We start from the raw sequence: 24500 nt of genomic DNA, 5'->3' as shown, positions 1-24500 counted from the left end.
TCTTTCCTTGTCATAGCCAAATCAAAGTGCTTGATGGGGAAGATGAATATTACAAATCACTGTCTGCTGTGGATTGTATCCCTGAAGAAGATGGCTCTGTCCACTGTTCCCCGTTTTCCTCATCCTCTGGAGGAGAGTCTTTGGCTAAAAGCTGAGCTGTGCTACCTGCCCCTCAATCTGCTGCTGCTGGTAAGAACAATCGTTATTAAATCCCTGAAGCAGCCTTTAACCTGAAGGCACTGAAATCACGCCAGGGAGTCTATCTCCCCCTTGTTAAGTGACCCGCCTTAACAAAGAGACACTGTTGTTTCTAGTACAAACCACCTTAGTTCTGGTACAAACTATTATTTCAGGCTTGACTCAGCAATTTGATGTCACATGGCAAAAGAAGAATGACTTCTCACTGAATATTGGAATAACCCCTTAGCAGAAAAAAAAAAAATTTAAACACACACACACACACATACACAATGTATGGCATTACATCATGTCCTGTTTGAGCAGAAACATCTGAAAACACAAGTTTGATTTTCAAAACCACCCAAAAAGAGAGGGGGGAGGGGGATGTTAAAGTTACTAGGAAGACTGGATCTGTCTTTCCAAAACATGCTCCTCAGAAGTGGTATCTCAACATCCTCCAGCTCAAAGCTAAGAATCTTGCTCACAATGCTACTGGCTCCTACCACTGCCCTGCTCTTTAAATGTTTGCTCTCTAATTGATGGACTTCTTTCTCTGTGAGTAAAAATGAGTTAAGCTGGAAAGAGCAAATCAATTGCAATAACAGAGAAGTGCTAGAGGGAATCATTTAACTGACCACATCATTATGCATTGTAAGCATTAAGGCAGGTTTGGAGGTACACATAAAGCAAATGTGTAATGGGGGAGGAGAGAATAAGGTGTTTATTTTATTAGGCATTGAGATGCTTACAGAGCAGTAGTTGGCTGACTGTCACCAATGGGGAGCAATAATAGCTCTCAGTTTGTATTTCAAAATTCAGAAATGGTTTATATAGTTTGTGCTTAGAATTTTTTAAATTCATTATATTCCAGTGGGAGAGTATCATCTCCCACTCATTCATCATGCAGTTTTTATCACATTTTATAGCCAGAAAGAACTTGTTTTGTATGAAATAGTTACAGAGTCTGCACAACCTTCTCTATTCTTATCCGGATTTGGACTGACACTTCTCTTCTCTTCTCTTCTCTTCTCTTCTCTTCTCTTCTCTTCTCTTCTCTTCTCTTCTCTTCTCTTCTCTTCCCGTCCCTTCCCTTCCCTTCCCTTCCCTTCCCTTCCCTTCCCTTCCCTTCCCTTCCCTTCCCTTCCCTTCCCTTTTCTTCTTCTTCTTCTTCTTCTTCTTCTTCTTCTTCTTCTTCTTCTTCTTCTTCTTCTTCTTCTTCTTCTTCTTCTTCTTCTTCTTCTTCTTCTTCTTCTTTTCTATCTCTCTCTCTCCACTTTTACTTTAAAAAGTGGTTTTTGCTCAAATCAACTAATCACACTACCCACTCATTAATGGCCACTAACTGGTTATAAACCAACCTGACCAAACTGATGAGTTACAAACTAAACCGAATGGCAAGTTAGAAAAGGCAGTGTGGTGGAAAAAAGATCCATCAGACATGATTTCAGAGGAGTAACAGTGACACATGCCTCCTGACTCTCACTCAGCAACAGCTGATGAACTATAGGTAGAGAATGAGGAAGACATTATCAAAAATGGTCAGTGTGTAGACAGCTAGGTGGCATAGTAGATAGAGTCTTGGAGTCAGGAGGACCTCGTTCAAATACGGCCTCAGACACTTGACACTTACTAGCTGTGTAACCTTGGGCAAGTCACTTAACCCTGATTGCATTATCAAAAAGAAAAAAAAAATGGTCAGTGTGTTGATTTGCTTCAGAGATAGGGAAGGAGTGAGAAAGAGTGATGTTGATATAAAAAAAAACATTGATACTAAAAGGAAAAATGAAAGAGAAGTAGGTTTAGAAGTGGGTTTAAACATTGGAGGTTAAGTCCTGACTGTCACTGACAAAGTATGTGACCAAGTCCCTTGATCTGTCTGACTACAATTTCCTTACCGAGAGGCAGAGTGTCTGGCACGTAGCAGGCGCTTAATAAATGTTTTATAACTATTGACTAACTGACCAACTGACTTCTTTGCAAAATAGGGAAAATAATCCTTGAACTTTCTACCTTACAGGGTTGTTGTACGAAAGTGCTCAATAAATGTGTGTTCATTGTCACAATATTATATATACAAACTAGTATGACTGGTGTAACCATGTGACCAGAAACACCAGTTATTCAGCCTGTATCAAAACTGTAGTACCTATTTGTGTATTTAGACACAGCATCTCAGCACCCATCCCTACGCCTCAGTTTGTTTGTGCACTTATCTCACTATTTGGCATTATATGAGTTTGTTCTTATCATTGTCATTCAGTCGTTTCAGTTACATCCAAATCTTCATGACCCAGTTTGGGTTTTTTTTTCTTTTAAATAATATTTTATTTTTACCCAGTTACATGTAAAGGCAATTTTTAACACACATTTTTTTAAAATTTTAAGTTCCAAATTTTCTCTCTCTCCTCTTCACCTCCCCCTTCTTGAAACAGTAAACGATTTGATATAGGTTATAAATGTCCAATCATGTAAAACATACTACCATATTAGTCAGCCCCAAAGGGGAAAAAAATACACAAAAAAATACAGAAAGTGAAAAAATAGTATGCTTCAATCTGCATTCGGACTCCACCAGTTCTTTCTCTGGAAGTGCATAGCATTTTTTATCATAAGTTCTTTGGAATTGTCTTGGATCATTGTATTGCTGAGAATAGCCAAATCATTCACAGTTGATCATAGTACAATATTGCTGTTACTATGTACAATGTTCTTCTGGTTCTGCTCAATTAACTTTGCATCAGTTCATATAAGTCTTACCAGGTTTTTCTGAAATCAGCCTACTCATCATTTTTATAGCACAGTAATATTCCATTACAATCATATAGCACAATTTGTTCAGCTATTCCTCAATTGATGAGCATCCTCTCAATTTCCAATTCTTTGTCACTATAAAAAGAGCTGATATAAATATTTTTGTACAGATAGGTCCTTCCTCCCCTCCCTTTTTAAATCCCTTTGGGATATAGACCTAGTAATGGTATTGCTACATCAAAGGGTGTGCACAATTTTATAGCACTTTGGGCAAAGTTCCAAATTGCTCTCCAGAATGGTTGGATCATTTCACAACTCCACCAATAGTGCATTAATATCAATCTGAGGTTTTCTTGGCAAAGATACTGAAGTGGTTTGTCATTTTCTTCTCCAGATAATTTTACAGATGAAGAAATTGGGCAAACAGGGCTAAGTGACCTCCCCAGAGGTCAGCTAATAAGTGTCTGAGGCTGTATTTGAACTCATGAAGATGAGTTCTAACTTCAGGTCTGGCATTCTATCTGCTGTGCTACTTAGCTGCCCCATGAGTTGGTTAACAAGCATTTATTTTAAATGTCTGCTGTGTGCTAAACCCTGACACATGGAGTTGGAATCATAGAATTTAGAGCTAGTATAGGGACATTAGAGTTTCTTGCAGTGCAACCTATCAATTTATAGCTGGATAGAGATGTAACTAGCAAGTTTGTGGCCTGGACAAGTGCCACAAACCATACCTTGGGCAAGCAGTATGGAAGGTACCCACAAATCTGTCTAACATTTTAGACAAATTAATTTGGGAGGACATAAGTAGCCTAGGGAGAAACCTCAAGACAGAAGGCCTGTAGAAGAGGACAGATCCCAGGGACATTGGCCCCTATGGATGGAGACCCTGCGGCTGCTGGAGAGGTCATCACGAGGGGCAGAAGCCCAGCAAGGCTGGGTTATAGACCCACCATCTGGTAGCTTCCTATTCTAGTCAATTATTCTACACAACTAGTTGCTAAGATCACTTGTTTCTACCTACTGAAGGAGTAAAAATGTCATCAGTGTCCTCTAAATTTAGGTACCTTGAGACAAAGCCCTGATTGCTCCACCCTAATAATGTCTGGGCTGATGAGGAAATTGAAGCCCAGAGATGATTTGTACACAGGCAGTCATGTAAGTAGTAAATAATAGTGCCAGGATTGAACTTCATTTCAATGGATATTTATCAAGCATTTGCTATGGACAAGGCATTCTGTTATTTGTTAGGGGTGCAAAACCAAAATGAAATCATCCCTGCCCTCAAGGAGCTTATGCTCTACTTAGAGGATATAATATGCATATAATGATGTTGTTGTTTTTGTTACTGTTGTTGAGTCACCTCTGACTCTTCATTAGCCCATTTAGGGTTTTCTTGGCAAAGATATTGGAGTGGTTTGCCATTTCCTTCTCTAGTTCATTTTACAGATGAGGGAACTGAGGCAAACAGAGTTAAGTGATTTGCCAGGGTCACACAGCTAGTAAGTGTCTGAAGCTGGATTTAAGGATTTAAATCCATAAGAGAACAAAGCTATCAAAGGAAGGCTTAGACAATGGGCGCCAGTATTTGAGAATAGAGCTCCCGCTAATTCCAGGAAGGATCAGGGATGGCTCCATGGATGGGGTAGCACTGATCTGCTCATTAAAGGGAGGAGAGAGGATTTCTCTAAGGCTAAGATGAAGAGGAAGCACATTCCTAGCCTAGAAGGCCTGCCTGTGGGGGTTCTAGAGGCAGAGGCTGGAATGTCTACCTTGGGGAATAGCTAGTAAACTGAATATGGCAGTTAGACTGAAATACAGGGTGTGTAAAGTGAAATAATGTGGGTAACAAAGCTAGAAAGAGAAGGCCAGATTGTAAAGAGATTTAAATACTAGGATAAGGATAGTTTAGGGGGGCAGCTAGGTGGTGCAGTGGATAGAGCACCGGCCCTGGATTCAGGAGGGCCTGAGTTCAAATCCGGCCTCAGACACATAACACTTACTAGCTGTGTGACCCTGGGTAAGTCACTTAACCTTGTTGCCTAGCCAAAAAAAAAAAAAAGGAATAGGATAGTTTAGGATAGGATAGTTTATCCTTAGGATATCCTAAGATAAGGAAAGTTTATTGTAGAAATAATGAGACCTTGAAGGTTGTTTGGGGTTTTTTTGTTTTTGCTTTTGCTTTTTAGCAGGGGAATGTGATGGTCAGGTACTGAATCTTATGTAAATTATATTGGCAGCTATGTGAAGGTTGGATTAGAAAGGGGAGACTAGAAGCAAGAAGGTTAATTAGGAGCTAATTAGAAAGTCCAAATAAAAAGTAATGAGGCCTGAACTAAGGTGGTGGACATATGAGTGGACAGAAAGAAATAGATGAGTGATGTGTAAGTAGATGGGGCAAGAAGGCAACTTATTAGACATGAAGAAACACTGTGGTACAGGGGAAAGAGCACTAGCTCTAAGTTCAAATCCCACTTCTGACACTTATTATGTGCATGACCGTGAGTGAGTTGTATAGCCTCCTTGGGCTTCCATTTTCTCATCTATAAAAAGGAGAGTTGAGCTAATTTCTTTCTAGTTCAACATCACCCTGTGATGAGGGAAAGAGAAGAGTCAATGATGCCTTCATGGTTATGAACCTGAATGACTAGGTCTTTTGACTCTAGACCACCACCTAACCCTCTCTTCTCACCTCTTTCATTAGTGTGGCATCAACTAAGATTGGTCACTCTCCTGTAGGTGATGCTACTGAAGCCAGTTGCTATTCAAGGCCAACCTTGCCTCTAGACTGAGTAGGATATTACTTATGTGGGGTGAGCACACACCCCAAAAATAACCCCCCAAGAAAAACACCCCCCAAAGAAGTCTGTCCCACTGGATATGTTACCAATACCTAAAATTACCATGTTATTCCTTTAAGTTCTGGTGCCTGCATCAATGTTTTGCTTATACTGAACACTGAGTAATATTTATGAATTTTACTTGAAGCCACTAAATACTACTGCTATAACAACCACAATAACCACAACCACAACTACAATAATAATAACAATAACTCCATAATAAAAGTACAGATCTCAAAATATCCTTTAGAATTCAACAAATTAAATGTACTGGAACACATTTCACAGACAGAATCATCTCCCATAATTGTCCCAGTGTAATATTGAAATTTAAGATCATATTTAATAGATGTAGATGTGCCAAATATGCCTAATTCCCAAGTTACACTGAATAAAAAGCTTTCAAAATATAGAGAAGAAATCTCTAGCAGAAGAAATAAAAATGTTGAAAAAGGATGAAATACAATTCTTCCCCATTGTCCTGTCTGCTGCTATTGTCCCAAAGATGCTTCCATCAAACCTACAGGATATTTGCTGACATCCAAATACTATTATTCAATTACAAAAAAAAATTATTTTTTTCATCTGTTTAAGTAGGTCACAGAACATTAAATATAAAGCAGCAATAGTAGGGTAGTGACATTCTAGAACTGTTTTTTCTGAACTCCATTGAAAAAGATGAAAAGAGAAATGATTAACATTAATATTAATATACCTTCATATGGTGCTTTTCAGCTTATTAAATGCTTTCTCTCAAAAATACTGTAAGGTAGATAGTACGATTATTATAATTCCCACTTTGCAGATGAATAAAACAAAGCTCAGAAATTAAATGACTCTAAATGAAGTATGGTAAAAATTTCTCAACCCAAGCGATATGAAGCTTTGAGGATAAATTAGTTTATCACATTAGCTAACTGCTAAAAACAAGATCCCAAAGGATGTCATGTAGGATGGGTAAGTTTTGCTCTGAAAAGATATAAATGAGAAAACCTAGAGTATGAGGTAGAGATCTAGAGGAGGGAACACAGAAGTGGAAGGCCTGTGGGCAGTCAGGAAACATCATTAGGTCATTAGGGGTCTATTCTCAAAGGAAGACTGAATAATTGAAAGAGAGAAGGGAGGATCGGAGGGACAATGAAGATAAACATCACCCGGTGCTTAATTTTGCTTAGGATCAATCCTACTTCATCTATGACTATGACTATAGGGACACCATACATCAAGATTAAAAACTTAAAATGTTGGTGAAATATCTCATTTTCATGTTGTTGTTCAGTCCTGTCCAACTTTCCACGTCCCCATTTGGGGTTTTCTTGGCAAAGATATTGGAGTAGTTTGCCATTTCCTTCTCCATCTCATTTTACAGATGAGGAAACTGAGAGAAACATTAAGTGACTTGCCCAAGGTCACACAGCTAAGTATCAGGCTGGATTTGAACTCAGGAAGGTGAGTGTTCCTGACTTCAAGCCCAGCATTCTATCCTTTGCACCACTTAGCCGCTCTGGCAGGTTTTACATACATCAGAGCAAACATCTGGGTTTTTACTTTTAAATATCTGGGTTACTGACCATACATGAAAATGTTTTGTTCAGAATTTTAAAAAATAAAATCATAGAATCTTACTGTTTGACTGGATTTAGAAGTCATGCAGTCCAGCTTCCCATACATTCAGGAAACTTTCACAGCATCCTTGACAGTTGAACATCTAGCCTCTGCTTAAATACTCCCTGCTTTAAACCCTACAATCCTGTGCCTCCCAATGAAAGGGAATTCACTACCTCCGAAAGCAATGAGTTTCATTGTTGGATAACTTTAATTGTTAACAAGTTATTTCTTTATATTGAACCAAAATCTGCCTCTTTGTAATCTCCACCCAATCATCCAAATTGATAGTTATCATGTATCCCTTACTGTCTTCTCTTCTTTAGGCTAAACACTCTCCATTTTCTACCTACTCCTCCTGTGACATGGTTTCTAAACCTTTCACTGTCCTGGATGTCACCCTCTGTCGTAGGTTCCCAAAGAGGGCAATACCACCTCCTGGGGGGCACTAGGTTGAATGGGGGCATTGAATAAAAATAAGGGGGCGGTGGAAGCATAAGGGAAGGTGATATGAAGATGTACTATTCATACATGTTTCATCTGTTGTGTAACAGAGTTAAAGTTATAGTGATTACATTATTTTCCACACACAAAATGCAAGTTACAACCAATCAACAGTCAAGTCCACCAACAGGTCTTAACAAACAAGTGTTCGCAGGTGACAGTATTGGAAAGTCCAGCATGCATCAGAAGGAATATATGCATATAATAACTTGTTTACAATATGATACTATATGGTTACATGATACAATACTGCATCATCAAAATTTCAATACAGGAAAAAAACCCACAAATTTACAATAAACTATTAAATTTAAGATGCATCATTTTTTTTAAAAAAAAATTTTTTTAATGATACAAATTTTAAAAAAAGCTGTTGAAGGGTTAAAGAAAGTAGATTTCCAGGGGGCACTGAGTAATTTAAAAGGGAATGGTAGGCCAAATAAATTTGGGAACCTCTTTCCTACATGTACTCTTGTTTAGCAGTGTCCCTATTAAAAATGTGATATCTAGTATGTAACACAGTTGTCTAGACATTGCCTTCCAGACTAGAGTAAAGTACAATAGAAGTATTACCTTCTGTGATCTGTATGTTTAAACTTCTGCTAATGCAGCTTAAGGTTGGCTCTGTGTGTGTGTGTGTGTGTGTGTGTGTGTGTGTGTGTGTGTGTGTGTGTGTGCTTATAAGACACAGCAGAGAGTCAGGAATTTAGAAGACCTAAGTTCAAATCCAGCCTAGGATATTTACTAGCTGTGTGACCCTGGACAAGTCACTTAACACTGTTGCCTTCAGGGACAGAAAGTATTTAGGAATCTGATAATTTTTCTTGATAAGTAAGCCTAAGTATAAAGGGCAGCTAGGTGGTACAGTAGATAGAAAACTGGGCTTAGAATTAGGAAGACTCATCTTCATGAATTCAAATCCAGCTTCAGACACTTACTAGCTGGGTGACCTTGGGCAAGTCATTTAACCCTGTTTGCCTCAATTTCCTCAACTGTAAAATGAACTGGAGAAGGTAATGACAAACCACTCCAGTATCTCTGCCAAGAAAACCCCAAATGGGGTCACAAAGAGTCAGACATGATGGAAAAAAGACTGAAAAGACACATCATACTATTCATTCATATTACTCAAAAGAATTCCCAGACCTTTGACATATGACCAGCTAAGTCAAATCTCTTCTGTGCTTTTGCAATTAATCACTTTAACCCAAGTGTATGATTTTTTACATTTATCTTTGTCAAGTTTTGTCTTATTTAGCTTTGTCCCACCATGAGGGACATTAATTCTAGCAGCTTCTTGGCTTGTCCTTCATAATCTGCCTGACTATAGTCACATCCATGCCAGATATATGTGAATTTGGAGCAACATTCCTTAGCCTGCTGAGGTCATTTTGAATCTTATTCTTTCATCTAGTATATTAGTTATACCTTCCAGTTTGGTTTCATTTGCAAATATGATAAACATGTTATCAATATCTTTCTATCACTTGCTAATAAAATGTTGATAGGACAGGCCCATGAATATATAGGTATTATGTTTGTTGCATAACCAATAATCCTTTCCTTGCTGTATACATATAATGAAATTGCCTTTCATTTTAGGTTATATTAAACTCTTCCCACGCCATGCATTCTTTGTTAGTCACCTTCATTTTCTCTTTCATGATTCAGTGATGCAAAATAAAATTAAATCATTCTAGTGCATTTACCAATTCTTAGAAACTGAAACTATCTCTTTAATCCTAAAAAAAAATGGAAAGAAAATCTTAAGCAATTGAAAGATTTCCCCTTCCCTTCAGCCATCCCATCGTTGCTGATGTCCTTTTGACTTCATTTTGGCTTAGCTTACTTGATCTTCCTACTTATCTTTACAACCTCTCCTCAGATAACACTAGAGAAGCAGTCCGTGTCAATATTTTTTCAGCTTAAAATGCTACTCCTACTTAAGAACTGACCTTCAACTCCAAATTTCCAAAAGAAATACCCTCTGCACTGTATTATCCATTGGTGACAGCTAATTTTTACATGGAAAGACCTGAACTCATGAATGGCCAATGGCATGAGAGCAACATCAGTAACTTATGTCACAAGACTCATAAACTATATGTAAAATACTTTTTGCTACAGATCATGGGCATTTGTAGTCATTCATTAATTTTCAGATTTCTACCCTGAAATATACCAAGAAATGTTGCTATTTTTTGAATTGTCCCTTCCCAGACATAAAAAGGGTAAATCAGATAACAGGTCAGAGCTATAGACTGTGTCTACACTCACATCGCAACATAGCTTTATGTGAAAAATAGTCTGACCGAGAGTTAACAATTTAGTTTGTTACTCAGAACAAAACAAACAAGCAAAAAGAAACAAAAACAAAAAAATAAGCATGGAAGATATTAATGTAGTGGCTACACATCACAGAATCCAAACTTCACAGAACACATCCCCTTAATAAAAGGATTTGTTCTGTAAAACTTTGACTCAGTCAAAAGGCCACACCCAAGGATGTAGAAGGCCACCTGTGGGCTCGAGGCTGCAGATTCCCCACCCCTGGAGCCCATATAAAGACTATGGGGGTCCTTATCCCACTCCCAGTCATAGTGATGAGTTGGGTCCGAAGAGGGCTGGCCAGCTACTTCCTCCCTTCATTGTTCTAGGGCTATCTCTGTGGAGCAGAAGATTAGGTTCTCATTGACTTGTTTCTCTTTAAATTTATATATAACCAGGAGGATAAAAAGACTCAAGGTCTTTCTCTCCACCCAGAGGCTTATAGCATTTCATCCTCCTTACTTAAACACAGCTAGGGAAAGAGAGGAATTGGTCACAGTTAGGGACCTTTGAATGCACACTTAGTTTCACTTAGCAGCCAATTAAAAGTTCCGTCTTGGCCACACTATGAGCTAATAGGAAACAGTCATAAAATACCTGCACATACTCTGAAATGGACAATGAAACCCTCTATTACACCTGTCCAGAATCATGCTTACCACAGTCCATAAGGGGAATTGCATCAGGCAAAGCATACTGTGGATGCCTCTGAGAACTAGGCTTTCATTGACTTGTCTTCCTTTACATTCATATATAACCAAGAGTATTAACAATATTAATAAATTAAATTAATAGATACTTGTCAACTGTGAGGTAATCCTGTTGACCATGTTTTAATGGGATGGAGGAGGGTCTATGGAGGAAGAAAGGAGCAAAGACAATAAAAAAAATACCAACCTCTGCACTGGACATACTTGGAGATCAATTCAACTCAACAAATTTCTAAGTATTTATGCAATCTAGCATGTAATGGACCCCCTTGCGGAGTATTTTTAGAAGACAAGAATTACATGAGATGAGAATGCATCACTAAGTTGCAACGTACACTAACAAAGATATACCCACTTTAATCAGAGATCTACATATTTATAAAACATGTAGCGTAACCATTTCCCAATTGATAAACGCTCATAGTGTATGAACAGACAATTTTTTAAAGAAATAAATTGAAGATATCAATAGCAATCAAATGTGAAAAGTGCTCCACATTATCAAGAGAAGAGTACACTAAAGCAGCTTTGAGGCTCCACTTTATACCCCACCAAATTGGCAAAGTTGACCCCCAACAGAGAAATGACAAATATTTGTGGGACCATGGTAAAACAGGCACCCCACTGTTGATGGAGCTGTGAATTGGTACCAATAGTCATTCTGGAAATTGATTTGGGACAGTGTCCCAAACGTTATCAAACTGTACATACCCTTAACCCAGCAATACTCCTACTAACTAGGTCTAAGGCAACCTCAGAAAGATCAAGAAAAGAATAACAGCATCTATATGTACAAAAATGTTTATAATAGCTGTTTTGTGGAAGAAATGACTGGAAACTAAGGGGATGTCCATCTGTTGGGGAATGGCTGAATTAATTATGGTATATGAATTCATTATGCCCTAAGAAGTAATAAAGGGATAGTTTCAGAGAAAACTGAGAAAATGTGTATGAACTGGGAATGGCTATGGAAGACTAGAGCCAAGAGATATGGACGATAATCAAAGTTCTTTTCTAGTCTAGTCCCTTCACCTTTAAAATGAAAGGAGATTAGATTTGATTTTAAAGTCCCTTTTAGCATTAACTTGAGGTCCTTAAATGTTCATTAGATTCTCATATCTGGAGCTGGAAGGGATCTAAAGGGCCATCTAGTGAAGTGAGCAGAACCAGAAGGAAAATTTTTAGAGTAACAACAAGAATGTAAACACAAACGACTTCGTAAGACTTCAGAGCCCTGATCAAAGCAATGACTAACCAGGATTCCAGACAGCCAGCAACGAAGAATATTACTTACCTCCTGACAGGAAGGGGATGGACTCAAGGTGCAGAATGAGATGTACATTCTTTAATACGGCCAACAGAGAAATTTGTTTTGCTTGACTGTGTATATTTGTTACAAGCGTTTTTTTTTCCAGTTGGTGAAAGGAGAGGAAAGAAGTGTTTGTTAAGTTGAAAAAAAAAAAGTAAAGCCATTTAAAATAAATAGGAAGAGCATGCTTGGTGCTAGGGATACAAAGATGAGCAACAGCATAGTCCCTGCCCTCCAGTTGCTAATAAGCTAATAAAAGTAAGGGAAAAGTTCCAGAGGACCAGAGCAAGAGAAATGGAGAGCAGGACCAGAGGGCCTTTCAGGGCCCCTTCCGATGTCAACTATAAGCCTTTAATTACTCATTAAGTTCATTGATCCAGAGCTGAAAGAGACTCAAAGGTCATCTAATCTAACTCCCCTTGTTTTATGGGTTGGGAAACTGTGACTCAAAGAAATTAAGTGATTTGCCCCAAAATCACACAGGGTGTAAGTATCAAAGGTGAGATTTGAGCCAAGGTTCTCAAACTCCAGAGCCAGTGTTCTTTCCACAATACTCTGACTTCCCAGGCTAACTCTCCCAGTTAGGGAGTGGAGCAACTACACAAACTACTATTAGATAGTTCTAATTAGGGGGCAGCTAGGTGGTGCAGTGGATAGAGGATCAGCCCTGAAGTCAGGAGGACCTGAGTTCAAATCCGGCCTCATACCAAATACTTGACACTTACTAGCTGTGTGACCCTGGGCAAGTCACTTAACCCAAATTGCCTAAAAAAAAAATAAGATAGTTCTAATTATTAGGAAGTTTTTTGTTGTGCTGAGCTGAAATCTGCCTCTCTGTAGCCTCCACCCAGTGTTCTGCCCTTTAGGCCAAGTAAAATGAGTTTAATCCTTCTTCCAGTGTCTGCTTTCACAACTATTGGTCAGAATTGGGTCAAGAAAGTCCACTACCCTCATCATTTACTCCTTTTTAATTCAGTTTTATTTTCTTTTCAGTTCCAAACTCTTTCCCTCCTTCTCTCCCACCCATTGATATAGCAAGAAAACTAAAACCATTACAAATATTTATAGATACGCAAAACAAATTTCCACATTATCCATGTTCTGAGAAAAAGAAAGGAATAGAAGATAATAAGTTTCACTCTTCACCTTAAGTCTATACACTCTATATCTGGAGATGGATAGTATGTTTCATCATGAGTTCTTTAGAACTTAACTGTGATTGGCCATTGTATTGATCAGAGTTACTCAGTCCTCCAGAGTTGATTATCTTTACAATATTGCTGTTACTATATAAATTCTCCTCCTGGTTCTACTCAATTCATTTTGCATCAGTTCATACCAGTCTTCTCAGTTTTCTCTGAAACCGTCCTTTTCAACATTTCATCCAGTACAATAATATTCCATCACCATCATAAACCACAACAGGTTCAGCCATTCCCCAATTAATGAGTATCCCCTCAGTATCCATTACTTAACTACCACAAAAAGAGCTACTACAAATATTTTTGTACAAGTATTCCATCTTTTGATGGATGAACTTATCTGCAAGACAAGTGAAGAAAATCCTAGATGCTCTGCTTTTAGCAGAGATATTTCCAGCATATGTCCAAATAATAGAAGTTCTTCATCACCACTGTATCCTGCCTTGGTTTGATTGAGGCAATACCCATTCAGTGATTAAGGCTAGGTAAGAAATGAGGCAAGGAGTGGCCTCTTTTACCTAGTTTAAAATAAATCAATCTGGGAGGGTAAGACCCTTGAGGTCTCTGGACAAAACAGAAGCAATTGCTATTTATACTCACTCTCAGTCAAACTGAGACCTGGGAAAGATATTAACTTAAAAATGCCAAGATCTCTCACTGCATCAGGGGCCATCTCCAGTTGTCCTAATTTATATCTTGCCACTGGATCCAGATGGCTCCGGAGGAGAGAATGAGGCTGGTGACTCTGCACAGCCCTGCCTCACTTAAATCCAATTCACTTGTGAGTCATGACATCATCTTCCTGATGCCATGGTCCTCTTTGAGCCCAAAGGATAAAGAACAATCCTGCCTTGGTGCCAAATTTGCGATCAGCTTTTAGAAATCAGCATTCAATTTCTCCCTTTGACTGAGCAGTGTTTCATATACTACTACCACAGTAACGCTTCAACTTATCTCACCATCTATCCTCACCTAAATACTTTCTACCACACTGACACTTGTGGTTAGTAGATTCCCACACAGTAGTATTGCCTTTTGCCTGTACTTTCATATCATGAAAACAGTTTGGACTCAGCTAAAAGTAGGATCGCTTTAAAGTCATCTAACCATTCTCCCTAAAACATCTTTTAGTATTGTTTTTCATGTACTTGCTTGAGGGAAAAGCCCTCTTACTTCTCCTTTCTCCCTTCTCTCCTCTTCCCTCTCTCTCCTCTCCTCTTCCCCCCCTTGTCTTTCCCCTCTCTCCCTTCTCTTTTATTTCTCCTCTTTCCTCTCTTCCTCTTTTTCTCATCTCTAGAACTGAGATTATGTATAGGCAACTACTTGAAATACAATACACTGAGTAACTTTTTGAATTGTTTTTTATAGATAGACTTTTTTTTCAATCCAACAAACATTTATTTAGTACTCACCATGCACAAAGTACTATGTTGGGCTCTTGGGATAGAAAGAAAAACAAGCATCCTACTAGGGGGAGGGGAAAAGGATTCAAAGTGTACATAGATAAATTAAGTACAAAGTATATACAGAGTAATGCAAGTAAATTTAGGAGGTAGGGATTACTAAGTTGGGTGAGGGAAGGGGGAACATGAATCAAGAAAAGCCTCACATAGGTAGTAAAAATGCACATTTTTGACACAAAAAGTATTCTCACTCTATGGTGAGTAAATATTTTATCATATGTTAATGCAAAGCCTCAAAGCTTCCAGTTATGTCATTATGAACACAAGAAGATAAACAAAAGTAAAACACAAGTTTTCAACTTTATCTAGGCATACAAATGCCTTGACTTTGTCCATGCCCCTCCCTACTTTTACTGGTCACCTTTACCATCTCCCTTTCCTCTATTGTTGACTCTACTGAGGTCATGGAGTCAATAATGCCTATACTAGAATTCAGTAGACAAACCCTTACCAACAATGGCAGCACTTCAGATAGAAGCTGGTTGATCAATTATCAAGAATGTTATAGGAGAAATTCCTGCGTGGGATAATAAGTTGGATTGAATGACCTAAAAAGTCCCTTCCAACTCTCATTGAGTTTTGAAGAGAAGATATATAAATGTGAAGGGATAACTAATAATACTGATCAATATATGAGAAGTACCAAAAGATGTATGTAGATAATAAGTAGTATAGGATTCGAGCAGGAAGAAGATCTAGGAGATGCTCCAGGAAAGCATCAAGGAAGACATGGGGTGTGAGTGGAGCCTTGAAAGATAGACAAGATTTAGATAGGCAGAGAGGAAAAGGGAGGACATTTCAAACAAGAGAGCAACATGCAAAAAGTCCCCAAAAGGAAAAGCTTGGTTGGTGAGTGGGCCAAAGCTTTGGGCCAGGTCTGACTTGAGCCATTCTGGTGGTTTAGGCTCCGGATTGGTACCAAATGAGACACTTATTGACCACCTAACAATTAATAAAAATTTTAACTACAGCTGGGAAAGAAAGGTTCAGCAAAGATACAGCACTGATTTCAGCTACCTCTGCATTTGTCCTGCTGGTGCACCCATCAGAAGCATGGGTCAAGCCTGATGAATATTATATTATATTCCTGTTTCCTTGTTCTTTTGTAGTATGTGAGCAGGAAGCTATGCCCCAATTTGAGTCTTAATCCCCTTGGACCAGTTAAGCTTTGAAGATGGTTTCATTACCTTTTAAGGGGAAACTAGCCTACTTTGTGTGGAGGAGATGTTGCTCCTATGACAACCAGAAGGTTTGGGAGAGAAAGAATAGGCCAGAGTCAAATTGTGAAGGATCTTGAATTCCGGACGTTTGAGTCTTTTTTCAGTCATGTCCAACAAGGATAATGCCATGTTCTAGGAACCAGCTATTTCCTAGTCTCTTCTAAGAAGGATACTTCAGTTATTAAATTAGTAAACATCTTTATATCTCTCTCTAAATATAGATATAGATGTACATTAGCACATTTCTTAAAAACCTGTGCCGTGCTAAGTGCTGTGGATATGACAGAAGTGACACAGTCCCTGCCTTTTCATTTTGGCTGGAGGAAACATGTACATATATACACATATGTATAATACAAATAAAAGAAGTACGAGATAATTTGGAGGGGGGTTCACTAGCAACTGTGATGATCAGGAAAAGATTCATAGAGAGGGTGGTGTTTGAGCCAAGCCTCGAAGGAAAAGAATGATAAGATACAAAAATTAGGAGAAAGTGCATTGTAGGCATGAGGGCATCACCAATGCAAAGGTGTGGAGAAGGTAAATGGAGTAATGTATATGAGAAAGAGCATTTCAGCTGTATTGTAGACTGTGAAGGAACATAATAGATAATGTGTGGAAATGTATATTGGATCCAGGTTTTGAAGGACTTCAAAATTTATATTTTATATATTTGTTTATATTTTATCTTTGAGGTAATGGAGAACCACTAGGGACTTGTTGAGAGATTTGTGGAAATAGGAATGACGAGGCTTGTCAGACATAGCTAAGTGTGGTGAGTGAGAGGGAGGAGTTGCAAACCTTGGTGACTGGAATGGTGGTGGTAGCCTCCACTGAAATAGTAATGTTCAGAAGAAGGATGAATTTTGGGGGAAGGATGAGTTCTGTATTAGATATGTTGAGTTGGAGATGCCTAGAGGTCATCCAATAGACAGTTGGAGACACAGGTCTGGAGCTCAAGATAGAGACTAGGGCTGGATATAGAGATCTGGCAGTCTTCTGCTTAAGGGTGATAATTAAACCCATGGCAGCTGATGGGATCACCAAGAGAAAGAATATATAGAGAGAAGAAAGAGCCTTGGGATACACCTTCAGTTAGGGGGCCATGATATACATGAGGATATATCAAAAGAGATTAAGAAGGAGCAGTTAGACAGACAGAAGAACCAAGAAACAATAATATCATGAGAACAAGAATGGGAGGAAGGCGGAGAAGGCAACAAAAAATTATTGTTCTTTTTCTCCCAATTCTGTATATGATATAACTTTCTATTCTGTGAGTCTCTGACAGTGTCATTTCCTTCAGGGTGAATATTCCTAGAAGGCAAGGCCAAATCTATTTCAAATTAATCTCTGTCTAGTACAATTCTATGTACATAGCAGAGTTAATAATTATGTTTTCCAGGTCTAAAGCACTTTGCAAATTGAGAAGTTTATAAATGCAATGTGATGATGATAGGTGCAGGGGTAATCTGAACTCTGTAAGAGAAGAAAGAGAGGGGCAGCTAGGTGGCGCAGTGGATAGAGCACCACCCCTGAAGTCAGGAGGGACCTGAGTTCAAATCCGGCCTCAGACCAAATACTTAACACTTACTAGCTGTGTGACCCTGGGCAACTCACTTTACCCCAATTGCCTAAAAAAAAAAAAAAAAAGGAGAAAGAGAAAGAAGAGAAGTTTTGTGTTAAGAAAGAGAAATGTTGCAGAAACAGAGAAGAGGGGGAAAAAAACCTAGATTTTTGAGATGCTGCTAGAGCAATAATAGCCTTGTATATTTAGGGCAATGTATGGCATCCAAGCTATTATTCAAATGCAGGAAAGTTCCTAGTCACTTTGGATTGAATAGAGTGGAAATGATAATGAAGTTATTTAAAGTAAGCTTGCAAAGGTAGGGGCTCAAGCTACTTTGAAGAAGGAAAATGTTAGTTAACTCCAGGAGAACTAGATTTGAGTTATATCAAAGTATGGGAATGGGGAAGGATGGCAGAGGAAAGAGTGAAAATTAAGAGAGAATTCAGAATATATGTGAAATATTATCTGTGTGTCATTCCCTGCCTCTTGAATCTTGTTTCCCACCCCATCCTTGCATGTATATTTTATAATAACCATTTTGTAGAAACAATTATTCTCCAATGAAAGCAACCAGTTAATGGAAAAAGAAGTGTCAATTATGCATTGGCAATTGTTTTTCTCAGTGGTGAGAGAAAAATTGGAGAAAATAAAATGGAAACTGTATGAGTGAACTTGGGAGAAGTTACTTGTTAGTAAATGACAACAGGAGCAGAGCCTAAGAAATTAAAACCCCCAAATGCTTTCAAGTATCCAAAGGGAACAGTATCCTATTATAACATAATTATATTATTTCTGTTGTGTCTAAGAAAACAATTGTATATGTGCATGTGTATGAAAAGCCTAAAGTATAGAATGTGAAATCTTGAAGAACCTTAGAGCTTATAGGAGTTGGAGCTGGAGATAATTTATTCCATTTTGTAAATGAGGAAACTGATGTCCATAAAGGTGATGCTATTTGCCCAAGTTCATGACTGGTAAGTGGCATCCTAAAATGCCAGTAGAATAACATTTCCTTGCTATTGCTGCAAAAATGTCTTTGTATGTGGGCAGAAAGAGCACTGGGGATGTTTGGAAACAATTCTTCCCTAACACAGATAGCCTAAAACAATGCCTAATTTTTTAAAAATATCATTTTTACTTGGCATTGGGATATATTTTAGTTCTCATAGTTGAATGTGGACATAACATGTTCTGAGAACACAGAGGACTTCTGACTAAATTAATCAATCAAGAGCTATGTGTTGATTAGAGCAGATGCTCCAAATGGATTTATTGATTAAAGCATAAGCTTCACATGGATATGCAATATAAAAATAAAAGTTCATTTCATAAAAGCATCTGGGAAGGGTGAAAGGAGGCACCTTTCACAATTATGGCTAAGGAAAGAATGCTTAAATAAGGGACAGAGAAAATCATAAAAGACAAAGTAAATCATTTCTTTCAAATGAGATTTAAAATCTTTTTCATGATCAAAATCAATCCAACTAAAAATAGGAAGATAAATTGTCAAGGGGGAAAAATATTTGCATGAAATATCACAGATAAACCATTCCCCAATAAATTATTAGTCAAAGCACATTAACAGATAATTTTCAAAAAAAGAATTGCAAACTATTACACCTATTTTGAAAATTGCTCCAAATCACTAATAATAAGAGAAAAGAAAAGACAATTTTGAAGTTTCACATCAGATATATCAAACTGGCAAAAATGAAAAAAGACAGAAATAATGCTAGGGGAAGTAGGGCTGTGGGAAAACAGGTACACTAATAATCAGTTGGTGGATCTGTGAATTGGTCCAACCATACTAGAAAACAATTCGTAATTATGTGAGAAAAGTCATCACTACTTGGCATATACCCCAAGAAAGTAAAAAACAGAAATAAGGCCCACATCTACCAAAATGTTTCAAATATTCATAGCAGCATTTTTTAATATACTAGGAAAAAGCTGGAAACAAAATGGATGCCCATCAATTGGGGTTGACGGAACAGACTGTGCTACTATGCATATAAATTTAGTGAAAGCTATTATACCGTAACAAATAACACATAGCCATAATGACATGGAAAGACTCATATGGACTTATGGAGAATGAAGTAAACAGAGCAAGGAGAACAATATTGACTATAATAATGTAAATATAAACATTAAAACAAAGCAGATAACTGAGTAACTGTAATAAGAAATTTTGAACCAAGATATCCTAGAAATGACTGTGATATAAAAACAAAAGGCATCAACAAAATTATTTTAAAAGCCCAGATATTTACTGAGCATCCACTAAGTGCTCTGGGCAAGACATGGGGAGTTATCATCTGGAATGCTTTAACTGGACTACCCTGCCCTCAGGAAGCTTAGGTAGAGACATTGTTCAGTCATGTCTGACTCTTCGTGACTCTGTGGACCATACTGTCCATGGGGTATTCTTGGAAAGATACTGGAGTGGTTTGCCATTTCCTTCTCCAGTGGATTATGGCAATCAGAGGCTAAATGACTTGCCATGGGTCACACAGCTAATAAGTGTTTGAGGCCACATTTGAACTCAGGTCTTCCTGACTCCAGGCCCAATGTTCTATTCACTGAGCTATCTAGTTGCCTCTAAAGTAAAGGCATACAAGAACTAAATAACAAGAAAAAAATCCAATATCAAAGCTGTTTAGAGATAGTGTTTTACATAATTAACTGACAGATGAAAATAGGTTATAAAAGTACTATGCCTTTAGAAATGGGTGAGAACACAACATGGCACCAGATTTTGTTAAGAAAGTTGGGCATTTCAAATCTGGCCTCAGACACTTAATACTTACTAGCTGTGTGATCCTGGGCAAGTCACTTAACCTCATCGCCACAGCAAAAAGCATTGGAGCAGAAAGGAAAATGCTTGAATATTAAATAAAGAGTTTTCACTTTAGCTTTTGGTCTAATGTAGTGCTGGGAGAGATGGGGTGTTGGTTTCCGGGATAGGGGGTGGAAAGAGAAGTGGGTATAAAGATAAAGCCTGTCAGAAGCTGTGGCACTATCTTGCCTCCTCATCTTGCTTCTCTGTTTGCTCCTTATTCTGTGCTCCCTAATATCAGCAGCACCTTAGAGGCATATGCTAAACACCAGCCTAAAGAGAGCTGACCTTTCTTCCCCCCCATCCCCCCCACACACCCACCTCTTGTTTTCTCTCTAATTTGAATATTCTCTGGGAAAGAAACTATTTAGGAATATGATCATTTTTCTTGGTAATTGAGCCCAAGTATAAAGGGCAGCTAGGTGGTACAGTGAGTAGAGCACTAGCCTTAGAATCAAGAAGACTCATCCTCGTGAGTTCAAATCTGGCTTTAGATACTTACTAGATGTGTGACCTTAGGCAAGTCACTTAACCCTGTTTACCTCAATTTCCTCATCTGTAAAATGAGCTGGAGAAGGAAATGGCAAACCACTACAGTGTCTTTGCAAGAAAAATGCCAAAAATGGAGTCACGAAGAGTCAGACACAACTGAAAATGACTGAATGACAACAGCAACAAATAAGGCATAGTGATAGAATGTCTGTGAATGCTTCAAATCAAGAAGCAAGTTATCTATTATACATTATCATGCCTTTTAGAAACAGGCTATCCATCATCTTGCATATGGAGATTGAACCCCATTATACTTGGATAGAAGTCTAACTGTGCTATCATCCATAGCATCATAGCTTTGTGTCACAGAATCTAAGGCCTGAAAGGGACCCAAAAGTCCATCAAGTCCAGCTTGCAGCTGACTAAGAATCCTTACTACATTCCCAGTTAAGTCATCCAGCTCTGTCTGAAAATATGCTGTGAGGGAGCACATTCAACTCATGAGAATTCTAATGCTCGGCAGATAAATCATGGTGAGGAGCTTGGGCAAGGAAGTGTTGCTCAGCTGCCTCAACTCGAGGCGTTCTCAATTGCCCATCCTTGTTGGTGATCCTTCTCTGCTATGGCTGAGCATCGCCTTGCTTCCCACCTGGCTGCCCTGCTTTGTGACTTCTCTGATTTCTCCACCTTACCCTGGGTTGGGTATTTTCTCTCTCAGCTTCTTTACAGCTTCCTTTTATGTGTTGCCTCCCCACCCCCCCATTAGATTGTAAGCTCCTGGAGAGCAGGGACTGTCTTTCTTTTTCATATTTGTATCCCCAGGGTTTAGCCCATTGCCTGGCACAAAGCAGGCACTTAATAAATGTTTATTGACTGACGAATTCTTAGGAAGTTTCTCTTTACTTCAAGCTGAATTCTACCTCTTTGCAACTGCCACATATGACTCCTAGTTTTCTGCCCTCTAGGGCCAAATAGAATAAGTCTGATCCATATTCTTCAAATATCTAAGAACTACTATGATACCCACCACCACTACATCTTTTCTTCTCCAGATTTAATAAAAGTTCATTCAGCCAGTCCTTATGTAGCATGTTCATTAGAGATGTACTGGTGTTTAACAACAGACTCTCGGGTAAAAAATGTCTGTGATATGTTTTTAAGTTTAATCTGCATTATCAATATTTTCCCCATCACTTTCTTAAGCTTAGACAATCAACAAAACAATAAAAACAACAAAACAATAAATCAAGCCCTCATTTGTAGCATTTGCTGATTTCCAAAGTATGAATCACAAACCTGTATAAGCTAGCTCTAGCACATCTCTGTGTATTTTCTGATTCTTTTAGCATACAAATTGCCTTCTTATGGATGTGCTATTCTAGCTTGTCTATGTCGCTCCTAAAATGAGATTAAACCCAGGATTAAACACCATGCCCTACCTAGATGCAGTCTAACCAGGGCAGAGTATCGTAGAACCATTACTTCCCTCATGACTGACACTATGGTTCTCATCAGAGCCTACGTGGTGTGGTGAACAGAGCATCGGACCTGGAGTTAGGAGGGCCTGAGTGTAAAGACCTTTACTAGACCCAGACCTAGACCCAGACCTAGACCTAGACCTTTACTAGCTATGTGATTCTGACCAAATCATTTAACCTCTCTGTGCCTCAGTTTCCTTATCTGTAATATGATTATAATAATAGTATCTACCTCCTAGAGTTGTTGTGAATATAAGGTGAGATATTTGTAAAGTGCTAGTTATAATGATTATTATTATTAACAATTAATAATAATATTTAGCACTTACCCAGATGTTTAATGTTCACAAGGCACATGTTAACTCAGGTCTTCCTGGTTCCAGATTCAGCACTCTGGCTGCCTTTCTGCAAGTCACATCCATGTCTTGTTGTCTTGTGTGATTATTGTTCTTGACTTCCCATCCACTCCATACACAGAGGACCTATCCCTTATGCAGGAGGGCTTCCTCTTAAGTTTTATTTTATTTGTTTGCATTTTATATTTCATGGAGACCAATGCAAGACTTAAGCTATCTAGTGGCTATCCTTCCTTCTTTTTTTTTTCCTTTTTTTTGTGACCAGTTGGGGTTAAGTGACTTGCCCAGAGTCACACAACTAGTGAGTGTTATGGGTCTGAGGCCAGATTTGAACTCAGATCCTCCTAACTCCAGAGCCAGTGTTCTATCCACTGCATCACCTAGCTGCCCCATCCTTCCTTCTTGTTACATATCCTACCCACCTCTTTTGGCAGTCATTTCATTTCCTTGATGACACCTTACAGCACTTCTCGAATGAAGTTCCGCGATAAAATTTAGTTTGTAGAGCAAGGGTGTCTCAATCTCAGGGTGCCTTCATGTTGATACCCTCTTTGCTTCAGCCTTAATGCAGGTCAGAGTTCCTGTACTCAAGCAATCCATCCGCATCAGCCTCCATTAGAAGCGAGGATTATAGGCATGGGTCTCCAGGCTCTTTCAAAGATCACTGATTAATGAATGGCTTGGCAATCACATTCACCAGTTCTTTCAGCACCGTAAGATGAAGCTCATCCAGGCCTGATGACTTGAGTTTCTTGTGCTTGATGCCTGACCATTTTATTACCCTGAGTTTCCATTCTCTGTTAACCAGTTTGAGTCTCTTTTTTCTTTTTTTAAAATTTATTTATTTTTAGTTTTCAACATTCACTTCCACAAGATTTTGAGTTTTAAATTTTCTCCCTCCCATTTCTACCCCCACCCCCACCCCAAGATGGCGTGCAATACAATATAGGATCTACATATACATTCATGTTAAGCATATTTTCCCATTAGTCATGATGTAAAGAATGATTAGAACTGATGGATTCTATCTTTTGTAATATTAAGATAATTCATATTCATGAAGGAGAAAATAGAAGCAATAAGTTGAGTAGTTCAGGATTTTCATGACCTCCTGTTACTGTTAGTCCATTTACCTTAGACCTCCTTTGATCATTCTCTTTGTCCTCAAGAAAGTTTTTTAAAAGGAACAACCTCCCCCCTCCCTTTTTTTTTCATGGAAAGAGCACTAAACATCTAGACTCTGGTTAAGTACCTTTTTGTCTGTGAGCCTCACAGTTTCTTCATCTATATAATGAGGGAATCTCAGGACTTTGGAGTCATAGGACCTAGAATTCCACCTCATCTCTGTCTCCTGCCTTCCCTGGCTTCCTTCAAGTCCCAGCTAAAATCTCACTTTCCCCCTTCATGTTGTGCCTTCCCTCTGTTGATGACCTCCAATTGGTTCTACATATATCTTGTTCATACAGAGTTGTTTGCATGTTATCTCCCTTCCTAGATCACAAGTTCCTCAAAGGCAGGGGAATTTTACCTTTCTTTGGGTCCTCAACCCTCAGCACCAGTTCCTGGTGCATAACAGGTACTTAATAAAGATTTATTGATAGACTGATCATAAATCTAGAGCTGGATGGGAATGGAGACGTGATCTTATGC

The 24500-nt window shown here is 38.5% G+C and overlaps 1 protein-coding gene across 1 annotated transcript in view; it reads left to right on the top strand.

Annotated features, from left to right (window-relative positions):
- MYO3B (myosin IIIB) overlaps positions 1-24500 on the top strand; it is a 628721-nt gene that overhangs the window by 562205 nt on the left and 42016 nt on the right. Inside the window, exon 34 of the mRNA XM_027865702.1 lies at positions 17-189. Within this exon, the coding sequence (XP_027721503.1) occupies positions 17-155 (139 nt within the window). The 3' untranslated portion in view covers positions 156-189. The remainder of the gene's footprint in view (positions 1-16; positions 190-24500) is intronic.

Source organism: Vombatus ursinus, unplaced genomic scaffold (genome assembly GCF_900497805.2).
Source record: "Vombatus ursinus unplaced genomic scaffold, bare-nosed wombat genome assembly UNPS02014779.1, whole genome shotgun sequence".
NCBI lineage: Eukaryota > Metazoa > Chordata > Mammalia > Diprotodontia > Vombatidae > Vombatus > Vombatus ursinus.
This window is presented reverse-complemented; position numbering and strand designations above follow the sequence as displayed.